This window comes from Apodemus sylvaticus, chromosome 9 (assembly GCF_947179515.1).
Source record: "Apodemus sylvaticus chromosome 9, mApoSyl1.1, whole genome shotgun sequence".
Lineage (NCBI taxonomy): Eukaryota > Metazoa > Chordata > Mammalia > Rodentia > Muridae > Apodemus > Apodemus sylvaticus.
Genome location: NC_067480.1, coordinates 29,898,521 through 29,918,918, shown reverse-complemented (window position 1 = coordinate 29,918,918; position 20,398 = coordinate 29,898,521). Strand labels below are relative to the sequence as shown.

General features: G+C 39.7%; 1 protein-coding gene across 2 annotated transcripts in view; it reads right to left on the bottom strand.

The window, feature by feature from the left end:
* Positions 1-15,937, bottom strand: part of Sphkap (SPHK1 interactor, AKAP domain containing) — a 135,201-nt gene extending 119,264 nt beyond the window's left edge. For both annotated transcript variants that reach the window (XM_052193266.1, XM_052193267.1), the window contains exon 1: positions 15,652-15,937. In XM_052193266.1, the coding sequence (XP_052049226.1) occupies positions 15,652-15,683 (32 nt within the window). In that variant the 5' untranslated portion in view covers positions 15,684-15,937. The remainder of the gene's footprint in view (positions 1-15,651) is intronic.
* Between the last annotated feature and the right edge of the window lie 4,461 nt (positions 15,938-20,398).

The window sequence follows — 20,398 nt, the reverse complement described above, 5'->3', positions numbered from 1 at the left end:
TCAATCACAACTAGATATTGTATAGTGGTTAAAGTGGTCAAGTGTTGGCACTATTCTATTCATCTATTTATCCTAAAGGATCTCATCTCTCTGATACTTTCAGTCTAGAATTATATTTCCTCTCATCACCCTACTCCTACATGAAGCTTTAGAATCCATCCACAGCTGCTGGGCATCTGTATGCACTTTTTTTGTATCTATTGAAATTCATCTGATCTGCTTTCTCCCCCTCCTCCATGTAGGAATTGTAGTTCAATTTTTTTGGTCATTAAAAGCAATCCCAGATGTCCCAAACCAAAGGTAAGTTGGATTGATCTTCCAACCCTTTTCTCTTTATCCTGGATATTTACTCCAATATGAAAATCTTCCAGTTCAGCTAAGTATGATTTGCTTTCCAACCTCTTCTTTGCACTGTCATTATCTCTGTTAGCATTCACTCCATCCTCCTATATTCTAGATTATAAAAACATGCCTGAAGCATGAAATAAAGTCTGAGGGAAGAGATGAAACAAAAAGCACACATTGTTTAAGGTCATTGAAATGGAGAGGGAGAGCAGAACGGAAGTCTAAACTTAACTTTGCACAGGCCAGGATAGTTTCTTTCTTTTTTTTATTCGATATATTCTTTATTTACATTTCAAATGATTTCCCCTTTCCTGGCTCCCTACTCCCGGAAAGTCCCATAAGCCCTCTTCCCTCCCCCTATTCCCCCATCCACCCCTTCCCACTTCCCTGCTCTGGTATTGCCCTATACTGATGCACTGAGTCTTTCCAGGACCAGGGGCCACTCCTTCTTTCTTCTTGGACATCATTTGCTATGTGGATTATGTCTTGGGTATTCCAAGTTTCTAGGCTAATATCCACTTATCAGTGAGTGCATACCATGAGTGATGTTTTGAGACTGGGTTACCTCACTTAGGATGATGTTCTCCAGCTCCATCCATTTGTCTAAGAATTTCATGAATTCACTGTTTCTAATGGCTGAATAGTACTCCATTGTGTAAATATACCGCATTTTTTGTATCCATTCCTCCAAGTGGATAAAGGACCTCCACATAAAGCCAGACACACTGAAACTAATAGAAAAGAAAGTGGGGAAGACCCTTGAGGACATCGGAACAGAGGGAAAGTTCCTGAACAGAACACCAATAGCTTATGCTCTAAGATCAAGAATTGACAAATGGGACCTCATAAAATTACAAAGTTTCTGTAAGGTAAAGGACACTGTCAAAAGGACAAAATGTCAACCAACAAATTGGGAAAAGATCTTCACCAACCCTCCATCTGACAGAGGGCTAATATTCAATATATACAAATAACTCAAGAAGTTAGATCCCAGAAAACCAAATAACCCTATTAAAAATGGGGTACAGAGCTAAACAAAGAATTTTCACCTGAAGAACTTCAGATGGCTGAGAAGCACCTTAAGAAATGTTCAACATCATTAGTCATTAGGGAAATGCAAATGAAAACAACCCTGAGATTTCACCTCATACCAGTCAGAATGGTTAAGATTAAAAACTCAGGAGACAGGAGGTGTTGGGGAGGATGTGGAGAAAGAGAAATACTCCTCCACTGCTGATGGGGTTGCAAGCTGGTACAACCACTCTGGAAATCAGTCTGGCGGTTCCTTAGAAAACTGAGCATGACACTTCCGGAGGACCCTGCTATTCCACTTCTGGGCATATACCCAGAGGATTCCCCAGCATGTAATAAGGATACATGCTCCACTATGTTCATAGCAGCCATATTTATAATAGCCAGAAGCTGGAAAGAGCCAGGAGAGTTTCTTAACAGCAGGAGTACCAAGGAGAGGACTTGCTCAGAAGTCATAGTGAAAGGGAGAGCACATGTCCTTATACTTCCATGAGCTGACATAGTTTTACACTTTGGTATGAGATACTCACAAATAACAGCTTCTGGCTCTTTCACAGAACTCAGAGATGTAAGTTAGCATCTCTCTCTCTCTCTCTCTCTCTCTCTCTCTCTCTCTCTCTCTCTCTCTTCCTGTCTCTCCCCCCCCCCTCTCTCCACCTTTCTCTCTCTTGTTCACATTTCAAAGAGATGGCTCCTTGGTCCTTCAGGAAGATAGTTCTATTTTGTAAACTGCCAAGAGACTTTGAAAATGATTCTTTGCTCAAAGGATCAGAGACTGAATCACAAATTAGAAAAAAAATTCTGAAGACATTACTCTAGGAAATTAGAGTTCTTGGACAATCTAACATTAGCAAAAAGCCTATGCTAAAGTTATTTGTTCTGAGAGTCTAAGACTTTCTTAGTCAATAGTTAGCTTACAGGGGCTTCCTCTCTTCATCTCCATTCTTATTTTAGATTACAGAGAACTAAAGACTGTGCTCTTGTACTATGTTTGCTACATCAGTGCCACTATTTCCTTACACGATAGACTTTAAATCAGTAGTTCTCAACCTGTGTGCCATAACCCTTTTGCCTAAGATCATAAGAAAACAACAGATATTTACATTACAACAATTAACAGTAGCAAAATTACAGTTATGAAGCAGTAAAGAAAATAATGTTATGCTTTGGGCATCATCACAACATGAAGAACCATATTAAAGGGTTACAGCATTAGGAATATTGAGAACCACTGTTTTAAATAGTCTCTGAATAAATAGACATATATAATTTCCATGACATTTTCTCATCTAGTGTGACAATCCAGCGTCCATGAGCTAAAGAGCATCTAACCAAAATCCCAACACCATGCACAAGATTTATCTTTTGAGTTTTTGGCAAGGTTTGCGCAAGAGACTTCCAAAGCGTTACAGACTATTACCTCTGGTTGTCTCCCAGAGATAGTGAGCATGTCCTGATTGCAGAAGATGCCAAGCACTTCCAAAACAATATCCAGGAACCCCTAAGTTGGAAGTGAGCTTGATTCCTCCCTGAGGATGAGCCTTCATGAGACCAGAGAGAATCATGCAAGATTCCAAAGGAGGAAAGGCATTCCTATCTAGCTATGATGCATATGAACCACTTTAATGACCAGCATTGGAGGACACTGAGTTGTCTCAATCTTAGAACAAGAATTTTCACCGAAGACTTCACTATCAGTGAAACATGAAAACTTTGAGAGATTTTCCACGAAGTGCAGATGCACAAGGCATTAAAACATGTTTACAAAGTACTCTTGATTATGATGTTTGACTGGGTGGTTTTTCAAAGTGGGTTCCATGCTTTTGTGTTAAGGATTTTATAGTTAAAATGCCTTGTTAACTGGGTTACAGGTATGGTGCTAAATATAGAAATGTCAATAAGGTTTTAGCACATATTCTTTCAAGAATATATTTCATGAACAGCAATGATGGCCTTGTAGAAGAAGCCAACGGAAGTCAAAAATATTTAGATATATTGAGAACATTCAGCTTTGGTCAATGGTATTTGTGGTCTGTTCATACTCTTCTCTATCAGCCAACCCTTGCATAGTCTAGAGTCAGTCCCCAAACCAGGTTGTCATTGTCTGTCTCTAAGCAAAGGACTCTAAACAAGTAGACCCAGAACAGAAATGCCTTGAGTGCTTGCCATTCTGTTATAGATACATTAACAATTCAAAATACCAAGTTGGAGAATGCTGGTGATTTCATGATACAGGAGCTAACTTGTAGACAGGTCTCTTTTACATTTGAATTACACTCAGTTAAATCAATTAGATCCATATGTACGACTCTTTAATCATAAAGTTTTATCTCTATTTCAACTTGAACAAGACTGTTGGTTTGGCTATTTTTATTACATTTTATTTGCATATTCACTCAAAGCAGTCAATATTTAGTGGAATGAATTTGATGAAGTTAATTCTTTACTGTTAATATCAATCGCAAGGAGTATAAAGCACACATGTAACATATCTTGCTATAGTAACTTGACCTCAAAAGACAAGGAGATAGCCAGAGCACTCCTTGGTAGTGCTCCTAAGTAGGGAAGCCAGTCCTACTTAGAGAAAGTGTCGTGAGGGGGTAGTGAAAACCCAGGAAAGAAAGATGTTTTGTTCCAGAAGAAGCTGAGTCACTAAGGATTGCACTCCAAATGGAACAGATCTTAGTGTCCCACTTTCAAAGTAAGCAGAGAGGCAGTTGCCTGCCAGTGAGCATCTGGGAATCAGCAGCCACAACCGGAAGAGACAGTAGAAAGGTTTTACAGTAAGCTTCAGACTCACGCATGACTCTCGAGAGGGCAATAGCCCTTTTGTTATTAAAAGAGACAGAGAGGTCTAAGAACACAAAGAAAATACTGTTGAATATTTGGTAAATATTAAGGGAAATACTGTCATGTATGATTGATGGCACCTGTACCTTATATATTTATGGTAGTCAACTGACCCATTCCCTACCTTACAGGCACATGTATTGTGACAGTCTTCCTGGAGAGATGTAATACACACACACACACACACACATACACACAAACACAAACACAAACACACATACACACCTACCTAATCACCCCAGAGAGAGAGAGAGAGAGAGAGAGAGAGAGAGAGAGAGAGAGAGAGAGCCTATGACAGACAAAATAATGGTACACCAATATTGGTTGAAATTGGTCAACCAGAGAGTTTTTCATTGGGTTACCAAAAGGTGTATGAGTGATGGTGTCTTTACAAGGAATGGGAATAACTTAAATGATGCCTTACAAACCCAGGGTTCCCTCCTCCACTTACAGGCAACGCCACAGTCTAAACAAATGTGTTCTCACAGTTTGGCTGCTTAAAGTTTCCACCCCCAGGACTGTTCACTACATTTTATGTTGTTGGGAAGGGACCTCAAGAATCTTCCAAGGCAATGTTCTCCAGGACATGGTGATCTTCGTTTACTTCCTGGTACTGCTTCAAGTTTGTGAGTCTCCTCTTTCATCCAGGAACAAATGTTTCAATTCAGTGGAACATGCACAACAATGCTCCATTTGTTCATTTTCAAATCATTCTCCAGTCTTCAAATCATCTCTCTACTCTCTTTCTTCCTCTCCTCCCCAATCTCTCCCACCTTTTCTCTTTTGCGTCATTCTCTTATATTACAGAAATGAAGCTATTGCTAAGACAAATAACTGTACCTATCCACAATAAGCATGAAAGGTTAACACACAGGCAGGTGTAGGCATACTCAGCACCTTCCTTGCTACACACATTGAGAATGCAGTAATATGTCAACTGGCATTTTGCAGAAGCTTCTTCCTGGTTACTTTCTCATTTTTTTTTTTTTTTGTGTGTGTGAAGTGTTACAAATTCCTGGGTGTCTGTTTCCATTGTTTCCCGATATCTTCTTATATCTTGAACAACAACAACAACAGCAGCAACAAATTTAAATGCCCTCTTAATGTCACTACTCTTGAATAGACCTGGGGATCTTCTGATTTTTAGCAGTCTGCCCTACCTAGCTTTGCTCTCAAGTACTATGCTATTGAAAAGATTCTGAAGCCAGTGTTCTTTTAACTGCAGCACAGGCTAGTAAATGCACTAAATAGGAAGTTTAGGGTTTAATCTCATTATTTTTATTAAAATACAGAAATGGACAAATTATACCATGTGGCTATATATCAAAAAGAAACTCAAGAATGGTCTCACCCTATACTTAGGAAGACAACTAATTCTATTTCCTAAAAAAAAGCTAAATACCAACAATACCATTTCAGTGAACATATTTCAAAGAAGGACTTCAACAGCTCTCCATGTACAGCCTTCATGTAATCGAGCAGTCTTTGAAAACTGGATAAAGATTTAATCTCTTCTACACTTAATGACTCATTTTTGATATTAGAAGAACAAATGGTGCTGTCTCTTCACCTTAATAATGATGGAAAGAAGAGACAGGGAGAAAGAGAAGAGAAAAATGAAGAAATAATTCCTTATAGCATTTCAAATGTCAAATTTTAGTTCAATTACTGTCTATGACAGGCAGTGATACCCCCTAAGAAACTTGGTGACTAGTCCTTGGAATCCGTGAGCATGTTATTTTCTGGGGCAAAGGAGGAGTAAGGTTTAAAATGGAATTAATTAGATGGCCTTAGTATATAAGGATTACACTGGATTATCCAGGGTGCGTATTATTAATAGTATAAGAGGGAGTCAGAAGAGAAGGTCAGATACCAGAGGTTAAGAGTCAGAGGGATGTTATATGACCCCAACACACAAGAACTGCTAGATTTTCAGATGGAGCTGGTAGCTATATGGCTTGATGTATAGCAGCCTATAGAAATGAGAAGGATCCAGTTCCTTTAGGACAATCTCCAGGAAAGGATGTGTCCTGTTGACACTTGCTGTCATTCCAAGATGCACACCAGACTTATGAACTGTGAGGCAACAGAGATAAGTATTATTTTAAACCGAACTGCTTTGAAAAGCAGTACAATTAATATTTTTTTAACCAATTTGAGTATCTGAAACCATAATTCTTCTATGAAATTTAAATAATTATACCTATCCACAATAAGCATGAAATAGTTCAATAAATTGGCTATTTGTTGTATTTAAAATGAAAGGGATAAAAGTAAGGTGTTATAGTTTGCATGAGAAATGTCCCACATAGAAAAATGTATTTGAGCAGTCAATACTTAGCTGGTGGAGCCATTCTGGAAGGCTGTGGAACCTTTAGAAGCTAGCTAGCTTTAGAGCTAGCTGAGGGTGGGCCTCGAGATGTAAGAGCCTAGAAAATCCCTCTCCACTCTCTGCTTCCTCGCTGTTGATTCAACATGATCAAGCCTTCCATATTCCTTCTCCTATGCCTTGCTCAGTATGATATATAATATCTCTTTATTATAGTAGCACTAGACACCTAAAACTATTTCCTCCTTGTCAACTATCTACCTCTGACTTGGGTGGAGAACTAACAGTCCAAGCTTCTTAAAACAATATAAAATATATTTACAAGGGATAAAAAACAACAAGCAGAACAAAGTAGGATAGACATGCTGGAACTGTTAAAAATTAAAGAGTAATTATCATTTGAATGACTGTGGTGAATCAAGTGGACAGTGTGCAAACTCACAAGAGAACTGTATGATGAAAGCTAATGAAAATTCTAAGTCAGTGAAGTATTGGCTTTTGCCAATCACCAACTGAGCCACCTCTGCTAAGGAAAGGTTGAAGTTGGGGGCAAAGCAAGAAATAGACCAAAGTAGGAAGTAAATTTAAAGAAGTCATTTTGAACCTTTTCTAAATTAATGTCAGCAAATCTTCGACCCAAGAAGTTTAGAGACTATCACCAGGGTAATATGATAGAGATGGTATCTGACTCTTTGGCTCATTATATTCAAATTGCTCTAAATAAGACAATTCTTGAAACTGGAGAGGACAAAAGATAGGTGACATGGTAATTAATAATGGTGTGATGAGAAAAGCAAAATGGAGAGAGTTGATCCAGACGGAGACAGAGGAGCAGATGCACTGTTCAGAGACAAGCACAGTACCACAGGCTGTGGAGGAGAACAGAGCATGACAAGGAGGACCTAAAGATGATACTTCCTGTTGCTGATTTAGAGTTAAGAGTCTGAGAAGGCAGCACCCTGGATACCAGTAGGGAGAGGTGTCTCTATCACGAGAAAAGTGCTCTACTCAGTTTGGTACAATCTCCCATGGGGAAAAGGCTGTGAAGAAACACCCAATGACAAAGGTAAAGAGGCATGGTAGGTCTTCTGCCTCCCCTCAGAGCCCTATTTAATGAAAAGGCTGGCAGCCCCTAGCCCCATGGAGACATATGAAGAGGGTGTTATAAAAGGCAACCCAGGAAGGGGTAATCATACCAAAAAATATTTTTATTACTTATTTTTTATATTATTTAATAATATAAATTAAAAAATTTAATAAAAAGGTATTTGTATATAAGACCTGAAATGTTGAAACTGCCAAAACCATAACTAAATATAAAACCAAAACCAAATACAAAAAGCCATCAATGTACTCATAGACAAGAACTCTTTGAAAAGGGCTCTAATAGCACAAATATTTATTATAATAATGCACAAATTAGATTAAATTTCAAACCTCCAAGGCCAGGGAACAAACACCAGAATGAACAGAGCACCTATAAAATATTGGAACTATCTTTTTCCACATACAACAGATATGTTTTTAATGTTTAGAATATATAAAACTGCAAAACTTAAATACAGAAAACAAAATCTTGTAGCCCACAAATGGGCTAATAAACTCAACAGAGGGTTTTCAAAAAACAAAACAAAACAAAAACCCACAAATGGTTAATAAATATTTGGGAAATGTTCAACGTCACTAGTCACAAAAAATGGACATGAAAACTATTTCAAAATTTTATCTCACCATGACAAGAGTGGCTAACATCAAGAAAATAAATAATAACAAATGTTGGTGATGACGTAGAAAATGATCAACCCTTGTGAACTGCTGGTATGATCTAAACTTCTTTGTGTCTTAGTCAGGGTTTCTATTCCTGCACAAAGCATCATGACTGAGAAGGGTTTATTGAGCTTACACTTCCACATTGCTGTTCATCACTAAAGGAAGTCAGTACTGGAACTCAAGCAGGTCAGGAAGCAGGAGCTGTTGCAGAGGCCATGGAGGGATGTTACTTACTGGTTTGCTTCTCCTGACTTGCTCAGCTCTATTTCTTGTAGAACCCAAGATTACCAGCCCAGACATGACACCACCCACAATGGGCCTTACCTGCTTGATCACTAATTGAGAAAATGCCTTACAGCTGGGTCTCATGGAGGCATTTCCTCAACTGAGGCTCCTTTCTCTGTGATAATTCCAGCTTGTGTCAAGTTGACACACAAAACCAGCCAGTACATGTAGCCACCCTAGAAAGCCTTATGGATTTCAAAACAAACAAACAAACAAACAAACAAACAAACAAACAAGAAAACAAAAAGCCAAACCAAACACCTAAAAAATAGAACTACCGCGTTCTGGGGAGATACTTGCTCATGTATTGCTGTACATAATAACTAAGAAGTAAATGTTTACCAACCGAAGAGTGGATAAAGACCATGTGGTCAATGTAACAACAGTTGCATAGTTTTCATCCTAAAGAAAAGTAAAATGATGAGATTTTTAGGGGAATAGGTGGAACTAGAATTCATTTCCTAAAATGTACATTCAGAAAGGCAATAGGGTGCATGCTTTCTTCCCATGTGGCTCTTAGATTTACGTGTGTGTGTGTGTGTGTGTGTGTGTGTGTGTGTGTGTGTGTAGGTATGGAAGATGGATCACTAGAAAGGTGATCATGAAAGACCAAGTTTTTAAAAGGAGAGCAACAGAACAAAAGGCAATACAAAACCCTAGACATGGAAAAGGAGTAACTGGGCCAGCTGGAGATGTGGAGGTGGTTGGGGGAGTGGAGGAGAAGGACCAAGAAAAACAAAGTATGTAAGAAAATGCCACAGAAAACCCTTTACTTTGCACACTAACCCAAAAACTCCTCGAAAATAGCTTTCTATTTTGAACTACATACTTAAAAAGAGTATGTTTCACAAAGTCCAGGAAAAGTAATCTTAACATTCATTGCTAACAGGCCTTCTCCACAGGAAATACTGAAGAAAGTTTTTCTTTTTTTGTTATTATTATTTGTTTGCTTTTAACAGAAGCTACTAACACAAACAAGAGCCCAATTCTCTGAGAACAAATTATCCAAAATTTCAGAAGTGAAGGAAAACACATCACACTTTTTATTTCTTGTATACTTTGTATATAAGAATATACTTTGTATTCTAAAAGTGACTTGATAGAAATATGACGACACACATTGCTTATGCCATTCGTAAAGATAAAATATACACCAACCGAAGGAGAGAATTTGAATGTATAATTAACCTGGATGTGAAGGGATACATTATCATTTGAAAGTACATCCTTATGATTTAAAGACATGTAGTCTAAGCTCTGTGGTATCAACTTCTGCTTTAGCAAACTATAAATAGTAAGTCAGCGAAGGAGCCAGCATGGAGTCATAAGCACTTCCCAATTAACCTCAAGTAAAGTACACAAGAGGAAGAATAAATTTAAAAAGAGGGCAGACTGTACAAATAAAAAAACAGCTAGCTAGATGGCGATTTTAATCTAGCCCCATCTACAATGTTAATATACCCAGGTGAGGTAGTTACATTAAAAGAGATTATTAGGTGCTGTTTTAAAAGGTGCTAATAGACTGTCTTCAGTAACTTTAAATATGAAGATATAGATTAGAAAAAGATAAGCAAAAAAATCCAAAGTATCTTATAAATTCAGCACCTAGCGGTTTTGTTGTTGTTGTTTGTTTGTTTTAGATGGGATCACCAGGTAATTCATAAACAGAGATCCACTGTTACTCAGTCCCCATACACAAGGCTATACTTGTGATACTCACCTCACAGTATTCTCAGGTGCTGGTTATTATTCCTTTAGTCAGGTGATAAAACTAGTCACAGAGCTCCTAAAAATCCTTTTTTCCAAGATAACTGCTAGGTGGCAGGTGCTCTTAGGTGCTGGGTCACCTTCTTCACTAAGGAGAATCCTTTGAAGCACTTACGGTAAACTCATTTTTCTTTACCTTTGGGGGGAATCTTAAAGAGAAACAGCCCTTCTTCCAAGTTCAGTTCTCTTACAGAACTATTTCACTTGTCTCATATGACTTGATCTTTTTTCTGTCAAGGGAGTTACATATTCATTCTTATAGGGACTAATTACCCATCATTGGCATAATAGGAGGGGTGACATTGTAGAAGGTTATAAACAAAAAGGACCCAGATGATCAGTATAGTTCCTGAATGTGTCAGAAAATCTAGGAGGAGCCAATGAGCACCTGAGATAGAGAATAACTACTGTTATTTCATGAAAAGGACATAAATATTCTATTATCAAATTCACCACCATTTCTTCCTTCCTCCCAAAAATTCCACGTAGAGAACTCTCTCACAGACAGACAATGCTAGCTGTGGGAGTCCCTTATGGACAAGAAGCTCTTTAAGAGTTGTCTTACAGGAACCACTGAGATGGAGGCCATGTGCCCTTAAGCCAGTACAGTGAAACAATGATAAACTTCATGAGTATTTATAAAGTTGTCTTGATTAGAAACTGCTTTGAGAATTTCTGTTTCTTCACTATGTGTCCATTACTCAGAAGTACTGTTGATACTTTAAATCTTGTACGTTTGAATAGACTCTGAATTCTTGGGTTTTCTTTCTATAAGAAGTTACTTCTGGAGTGGTAATTCCCTGGTTTTTATGAACTGGAGAAATACCAATGCAGCTCAGGGCTGGATTTTGGAAAGAATGTTACATTCAATGAAAAAGCATTTCATTTGTTTTTATTCTTACCATTCCCCATCCCCAACACACACACACACACACACACACACACACACACACACACACACACACACATTCAAAGAGTTGACCAGTACTTCCTCAGGCTCATTTGTAAAGAGGACACAGAAATGAAGCTATGACCCTGAATTTCTGCCTCACTATAAATTTGAAAACCTATAAACGTTCACTAAAGATATATTGTAGGTTAGTGTACAGTTTGGAGTTATTTTGGTACATTAAAAATAATTTTTCTCCTAGTTCCTAACAATATGGGTGGTCTATTGCTAAATGAAACTTCAGGCTGGGTAAAATAAAAATTATAGGACAATGAAATCAATAACACACCACACAAACATACCCCCACAAACATATAAACATATATGAATACACACACTCACATATAAGCATACAGACATATATGTATACATAAACACACATACACGCACATGCACACACACATATGTATGTGTATATATATATGTTTGTGTGTGTATATATGTATATGTATATATATATACATATATATATATATGAACACATATTTCAAAATGAACTTTTGGTTTCTTCTTCATAGGCCCATATATAAAGTATGTGATTAGAATAAAATCCAAGATGTCCAACTAAACAAAAAGATCAACCCTATGTAGTATAAAAACATAAACAAACATTGGGAAAGAGAATAACTCTTCAATTTCAAATTCTAGCTCAAATATGGAATAGATTAAAAAAATGGTTTGCTGCTCTTCTGCTCTCTTGCCCCTTATCCTCTCCCCCACTCTCCCCATTCCCCTTCTCCCTCTGTGCTTATGGAGAGCCCCTCCTCCTCCTCCTCTTTTCCTCTTCCGCCCCCTGCCCCCTCTCTCTCTTTCTCTGATTGATTCTACTACCCCCTCAACTCCCCCTCCCCACACCCTAAATAAACTCTATTGTAACTTTTTTAAAGAGCATTTCAAGGCTTGTGCTCTGAAGGCCATCTTGCACTCAGGCTGCCCCTATGTGTCTGAGAATGATGTTACCATGAAGGTCAAGCCAGCGTTTCTTTTCTCCTATTAAAAACAACTGTAAATTCATAGTCAATATAAGAAAAAAAAAAGGTAGACTTGAAACCAGAAGAACTTTGAGGTGTCCTAGGTATTATGTATGTAGACTTCTAAATCCGATATTTACTTTATTAAATTTCCTTTGGCTTCAAAGATTTTGCTAGGAAGTAAAAGTAATATCTGTTATAATTAACTCCCAGGGATGTGATGATCAAATAATCTAATATATGAGATGACACCTAATAAATTCTAAATGTGATTCTGCACACAGTTGCTCATGTAGACGACACTGACTTGTGTCTGTAAAGGGTAACTGTGATGCAGGAATAACTGCTATAAAAATTGTTTAGGAGAGAACCTTGATTATTTTTTCCTAAACACCTAGTTATGTGATTTAGTGAAATAAACTTCATAAAACATATGAGTGAAGAAATACTCACAAAACTTTTAGCTGTAAAAGTAGCCAAGCCAAATCAAAAGGCTTCATTTTCTTTTATAAGCATTTTATTTCTACCAGACTACTAGCCAGAAAACATGAAATTCTGGGTTTATAATACATCTGCTGCAAGGATATTGATTTCTCTAGTGCTTGATCTCCTTACTGGAGACATTCGCTGGCTTCTCTTTGCAGTGATTTTTAAAAGTCTTTAATCTGCATCATACAACTTATTACATATTTGAAAATTAAAATCATCACAGTAAAATAAGGTAAAACATTTGTAAATACAAGGTTAATAGATTATAATCTCATAGAACTGTCAAAACATGTTTTAAAGTTACCAAATTATTGTTCAAATTCTGCTTTGAAATCATGCACCAGAGTATTGCTTGATTAGCGTTCCACTTACATTGTTTTAACTGAAACCACCAAGAAAGTAAAAAAAAAAAATTCTAATAGTACAATGTATCCTATAATTAAACTGTTTTACAAAATCTTGTTGTTTTCTCTGTGCATTATTGAATAGATGTCTAAATTATTTTATCTTGCTTAAAAGAAATGCTGTTACTTTAATCACCGACTTTATTAAATACTGAGAATGTTTCTGATTTGTACAATACATGCTTGATCAATAATGATTTGTTATAACTTGATAATTTTGCCATTTTCTTAAAAACACTTGTGTAGAATATCCAATTGTCAGTTCTTCAAAACTCAATCTTTCCTAAATAGGTCTAGGGATTGACACAGAGCATACAGGTAACAGTTCCAGTTCTAGTTTTCCCTTTGAATACATATGGAAAGTTAATTCCAGTGGCCTTTCATGAGATCTGGTGGGAGAAGAAATTATGATTCTTACTTGCACTAAAGTAAAGAAATGGACAAAGATGCTACAATAGATGAGACTATTATTCTGACTTAGGGGAGAGGTGATGTTTCAGGAAGAAGTAAGTAGTAATATTCAGAAGGTTTATTTCTGGAGATATGCTATCGAGATTCAGATATGGGCCTTCAATTAGTTTGTTTGCTCTTTACAAAGCCACTTTTGGCACGAACCCCATAAAAGATCTTAATAAGTTATCGGAATGGTTTATTTCTAATACTTTAGAAAATGTTCCAGGATTAGAAGGAAATTGAATCATGACTGAGCCACACTCATGACAATCTAAAAATGTGCATTTAAAGTAAGCACCTTTTTTTTTTTAATTGAGGGACTACTTAGTTTGCCATTTCAGTTTGTAGGCATGGGGGTAGAAACTGAGGACTGGACTTAGGGCCCCTGTGCACGTAAGACTGGAGCTTTCTAAATGAGCTGTATCCCTAGCCTTCAATTCTAAGGACCATTTATTTCTCCAGGCAGTAAATAGCAAACCTCTTATGTACTCAATTTTTAAAATGTTGTTACATTTTTACCTAAATCGACAGCAATGATTATTTTTTTTAAGCTTTTAAAATCCTCCCTCTCATAGCACTTGCTTTTCCAGACATGAGGCTGAACTAGAGAGACAGTGTTCATTTGTTCCTGTTAGAGACTAACTTAAGAGAGGATCCAGGCACTGTGCAGAAACCTCAAAGCCCTTTGCTAGATTCACAGAGGTGGGTCACCGATGGGAAGACGAGAAAGCTAGTTCTATCACACAACATAAAAACTTGCATCTGTAGATGACAGGCTCTGATCCTTTGAAAGGCAGTATGTAACCTCAGGGACCCTCAGCCTTATCCCAGTTCACCCTCTATCTTGGCTACTGTGTGCAAGCCTTAGCTGGTGAGTATTGGTTCTTCCTGTGTTCTAATGCAATCCAAGAATTCTAGCTCAACTTGTTTATTTCAGTGCCTGACAGTGTCAGCTGATAACTACCTTTGTTTTTTTTAGGGTTGGTTGGGGGAGGGGTGAGGTGGGGTGGAGAGATAAGAAGTAAGAGTTTACAAGATTAGCACTGAGCCGGGGTGGGCTGTGTGGAATCTCAGCATGACAGCCCAGGCTGCAGCGTCCAACAGTGCCAGGATCTCTAGGTGTGAACTGTGCACACTCAGCTCCATGCTGGGCAGAGAGCGCACAAAGGGCTCAATGCTACCTGCTCAGCTGGGCGGCACCTGAGAGATAGCCTCAGTTCAACCCCGGGATTTTTAGGGAGAAGAACAAAAATCACAGAGTATCGAATTCTCCAGCTAGGTCTGGAGGGGAGAAGAACAAGTGCAAGGAGAGAGGAAACAGAAGACCAAACAGCAAAATAATGTAACCACATCTCTCAGGTGGCTGCGCTTACCTGTCTGGGGAGGGGACTCAGACACTAGGTGGAACTAGCGGTTCAGAGATGCCAAAGGACCAAGGAGGTCTGCTCTGCCCAGGATTACAGGTGGGCTCAGGTTAGGTGTCAGTGAGAGATCTAAGAGATTTCCCCCTTCCCCAAGCCTACAACACATCATAGCTCACCCCAAAGCCACAAACACTAAGGTCAACAGACTTGGAGATAAACCAGTATGGGCTTGATCCCCCAGGTCTCTGTTCTCAGTCTTGGAAAGCATTTGGAAAGCATTCCAAGCCAAGGCACAAAACTGCTCCAGGTAACACACACTAAAAGTCCGGTTCACCAGTTATCTCGCTGGGCAGAGGAGACCTCAACTCCCCAGACTCAGAGGCAGGCACCTGGCTGTCCTTCACCGGGTGCCTTTCCAGCACACAGGCCCCACCCAGCCGGGCACCCGGTGGGGTCGCTAACAGAGACCAAGCCCTCCCACCTCCCAAGGGCTGATCCCAAGGTTCAGTCATACAGGGACTTGAATTCGCCATGGGAATCTCTAGGGAAAGTAAAGGGTGAAAAGCAGCTTTGCCTGCGATCTCTAGAGCCCAGCGGAGTTTGAGGAACATCACATTAGGCATATGGAGAAGCTAATTCTTACCTTTGCACAGAAAGCAGGGAGTTGACATCCATGGTTGATCGCAGGCAGAGAAAAGCGCTGGCTAAGGCTAAGAAGCCCGGAGCGCCCTGCGCGAGGACAGAGACCTGCAGGCTGGAGCAGCGGTGGCTGAGACCCGCGGCAGAGATTGATGCTCGCTCCTTCCTGGCCACCAAGCGCTGCAGAGATGTCCAGGTGGCGCCTCCTGTGGTCTGCTCAGATCTTGAGGACCGCTGGCTGGACTTAACCCTTCAGCCTAATTCCCGCCTCCCTCCCAGGTCTCCGGGGACTGCCTTCCGTGCCTTTCACAGTTGCTCCCTGCTCACTCCCCTCCCCTTAGCCCAGCCCCGCCCCTTGCTTCCTCTGGTGAACACCAAGTCTAAGCCCTGAAGTTGTTCATCCACTTGGCTGCGTTCACAGGCTCACTTCTGGCAGTTCTGGCTTCTCCGCTGCCCCTACTGGCGGCACACACATCCCCTGGAAGACCCTCTATTTGTCCTCTACAACAAAACAGGAGGTGCAGGCATGGTCACTTGTGTCAATCTATCTATCCAGCTCTTTTGCTTTCTTCTAAGCGTCCTGTCCTTTGTTAACTAGCTCCTGTCTTGTGTAACTCATTTTCCTTAAACGGGACTCCACCATCTCCCACCTGTTAGACCCTATGAGCAGAAAAAGGTTTCAAAACTTGCGACAGTGGCCATCTTTCTGAGGCAGTTTTCAGAACCCGAAGACCACCTTTGCTTTCTATTGTCTGCTCGGCATCTCTTTGAACAGAAACAGGCTGTATTTATTTATTCTTTTTGCAAAGAAAGAAATCAAGACACCGTTGGTAGCCACTCTCTGTTTAGAAGAGGGCACTGGAACATTGTGCCTTTTCTTTTCTAATTGAAAAGCAAACTAAAAATGAATACCCTGAGACGACCAGGAAAGGGAAGATGGAATAAATAAAAATTTCCCCTTTTGCCTCTTGCAAGTCTAACTAGGACTGTCTGTATTATGAATTGTAAATAGAAAAAAAAAATCTGGCAGAAGCAAGGAGGGCAAGTAGGGGCCTGACAATGCAAGGAATGTGGTGGGGGTCTCTAGCCAAATGACTGAGGCAGCCTAGGCAGGCAGAAAATGTACAGATACACACTTTGGGATGGTCAAATGTTAGTGGAGAAAACCATAGCACCAAACCTAAGGGGGAACTCCATGTTCCAGTGTCCTGAGCTGGAAGGACACACGTCATTCTCAGGGCCCACAGAGCAGAGAAGACGAAGCTTGCAACGGGACTTTCATCCTCTCCAGGAAGAAGCAACATACCCTTCCTCTTGTCTGCTCTCAGCACAGTACCTGTGAAATTCACCTTTCCACAAGCCAGCACCAATGGTGGGTTCTCCCAACCAGTCACAATGCCACACAGATGTTATGAGAGTGAAGTGGGTGGAGAGATTTTTAGCTTCCTATAGCCCATAGCAACCCATGTGCAGCTTCCTGCCTTGATGTCAGGAAAACCTTGATGGTAATCTAGAGGGGGCCTATAGCTCAGAAGTAATGAGGTCATGTGACAGCCTTGGTGCCAATTGCTGAAGGCATAGCCACGGAGTTCTCAGTTAGGCCAGAAAGGAGCCTGTGGTTCCTCCCTAGCAAGGCTGAAGTGAGGACTGCTCTCCCTTTAGGTATCACCAGAAGCAATGTGGGAGCCTATCAGGCTAACGCACTGGCGGTAATAGAGAAACCTTGCTTTGACCCGCAAGAAGCCAACTGAAGCAGACAAGTAAGACTCAGTCTTCAATTATTCTTAGTCATCAGGCTTGTGAGGACATTATGCATCAGGCTAATAACCAGGAAGGTTTCAAACCAAAGGGGGAAAGTAACACAAAGCAATTAGCAGGAGCCCTGAACTGAGATGATAGAGATGTTAAAATAATCCTTCACCTTTTTATAAATGGGTATTATAAAAGTAGAGTTGGTCTCTCATTTCAATGATTTCCATATCTGTGGGGACGACTTACTTTTGGTAAAATGATTCGAAAAGACAGGTCAGGTTTGCCTGACTATCCTCAGATCTGGGGCAATTATCCTGTGGCACAAAGCCAAACTCAGTAAGCAAATTTAAAATAGTTGAAATCACACAATAGAAAATAAAGAAGCAAAATCAAGAACAGAAGACTTATTAGCCAGCGTGTCATCCTACAGGCGCCCATTTGTAAGCTCACTCAGGTCCCGGTGTGAGTGGCCGGCCAGTGTGGGCTTCATAGTGAGAAGCAGGACATAGTGATCTCAGAGCAAACCAGCAAACCAGCAAAAACCAAGCAAAAGCCCGTATACACTTCTAAATATATGGCTCAAAGAGGAGGGCATCTAAAGGAAACTTTAAAAAGCTTTTTTAAGTTCGATGTATATTCCATTTTCTAGAGATTATTAAGCAATGACTTTGTACCAAATGAATACATAAGAAAAGTACCAGTCGGTGATGTAAGCTTCCTTCTCAAGGATGTAAAGAGAAAAGAAGTGCAAAATAATGTCAAACCAAGAAGGCCATGGGTCTGGAGAGAAGCGGCTCTGGAACGAAAGTTCTTGGCTTGTAATAGCAATAGTACTGAGCAGACATTGATGCTGAGAAGCCAGGTAAAAATCACCGTGAGAATGCTTTTTTGTTTGTTTGTTTGTTTGTTTTCATCTCCTTCCAATTTTAATTCTCTTTTAGTAGGGTTATAGAACTTCATAACGTACAAAAAATTAATTCCTTTTGAAATACTTGAAAATTATTGCAAAAGTGTTTTATTTATTTTTTATATAAAACTTTTTTCTTTATTCGATATACTTTTTATTTACATTTCAAATGATTTCCCCTTTTCTAGACCCCCACTCCCCAAAAGTCCCATCAGCTCCGTTCCCACCCGCTGTTTTTCCACCCAACCCTTCCCACTTCCCTGTTCTGGTTTTGCCCTATACTGCTTCACTGAGTCTCTCCAGAACCAGGGGCCACTCCTCCATTCTTCTTGTACCTCATTTGATGTGTGGATTATGTTTTTGGTATTCCAGTTTTCTAGGTTAATATCCACTTATTAGTGAGTGCATACCATGATTCACTCTTTGAGTCTGAGTTACCTCACTTAGTATGATGTTCTCCAGCTCCATCCATTTGCCTAAGAATTTCATGAATTCATTGTTTCTAATGGCTGAATAGTACTCCATTGTGTATATATACCACATTTTTTGCATCCACTCTTCTGTTGAGGGATACCTGGGTTCTTTCCAGCATCTGGCAATTATGAGAATGCTTTTAATCTCAGTAGTAGCAAGAGACATAAATCCTTAAATCATTGTCTGATCACCAGACACACTTCTGCTCCTGAACAAGCCCACAAATGCACAAGACAGTATACAAATAAGCAAGATCAGAAAGCAAAGGTGATGATGATGACGATGACGAGTGAAATAAAGAATTCCATTTTGAAAGGTTCGATAAATTTGATAAACCTTTTAGCAAGACTGACAGAACATTCAGAAGCATGAATTACCAATTAGCAGTAAAATAGGAATATGTCTCAGTCCTTGCAGGTAAGTTGAGGTATTCAAATAATACTGAATGCAGTATGACTGATGTCTACACAGACAGGGGAATTTATGCATAGGTGTAGAATGGCGGTGATCTTAGGAGAACAAATATCCTGTAACAAAGAAGGTGGAGGTGAAGTCACACAGTCACCCAAATGAAGAGTTGGGTAATCAGCTGGAAGGTGCCTTCTCCGTGTCTCCAGAGGTGTCACAGGGAGCAAGGCCCTGATGACGTCTTTCTTCTGAACTTCCAGTCTTCAAAAGTGCAGAATGATACATTTATGTTGCTCTTAAATTGTCCTCAGTGTGATAGTTAAAGTTGTTGTAGGAAATGGACATATTATGTAACTGAACTGGTAGAGTACAGACACATTTGATACCGGAAGCTCCAAATCTACCAAGGAAATAGAATTTTTAATTAGAGAAAGTCCTCTCATAAAAAGAAATCTTCAGGCCCAGATGGTTTCATTAATGAATTCGTTCACACCAACCAAAGAGCACACACAGGCTGGACCTAGGCCTCCCTGCTCATGTGTAGTAGATGTGCAGCTTGCTCTTCATGTGGGTCTAGAACAGCTGGAATAGAGGCTGTCCCAAAAGCTGTTGCCTGTATATGGAATGTGTTCTAGATGGGCTGCCTTGTCTGGTGGCCTCAGTGGGAGAGGAAGCTCCTAGCCTCACAGAGACTTGAAGTGCCAGGGTGGGGGGATCCCAAGGAGGAACCCCCCACCCACTCAGAGGAAAGGGGGAGGAGGAGTGGAGAAAGGATCGTGGGAGGGGTGAGCAGTGACCAGGAGGGGGGCAGTGAGTGAGATGTAAAGTGAATAAGTAAAAAATAAAAAATAAAATTGAAAATAAAAAATAATTCATTCAAATATTTAAAGATAAATTAAAAGTGACTTGACACAATCACGGGAAGAGTGATCCTAATTCATTTTAGGAGGCTAGTGTATCTAGAAACCCAAATCAGAGAAGATAAACAGAAAACTGCAGGCTAACAATCCAGACATAAATATTCACGTTGAGTAGGAATTATTTTAAAAAAATATAGTTTTTATTTTTTAATTATGTGTGTGTGTGTGTGTGTGTGTGTGTGTGTGTTTGTCTGTGCCTGCATCTGTGGCATGTGCACAGGAATGTAAGAGTTAATGGAGACCAGAGGAGGGCATTGGGTCCCCTGGAACTAGAGTATAGGCAGCTGTGA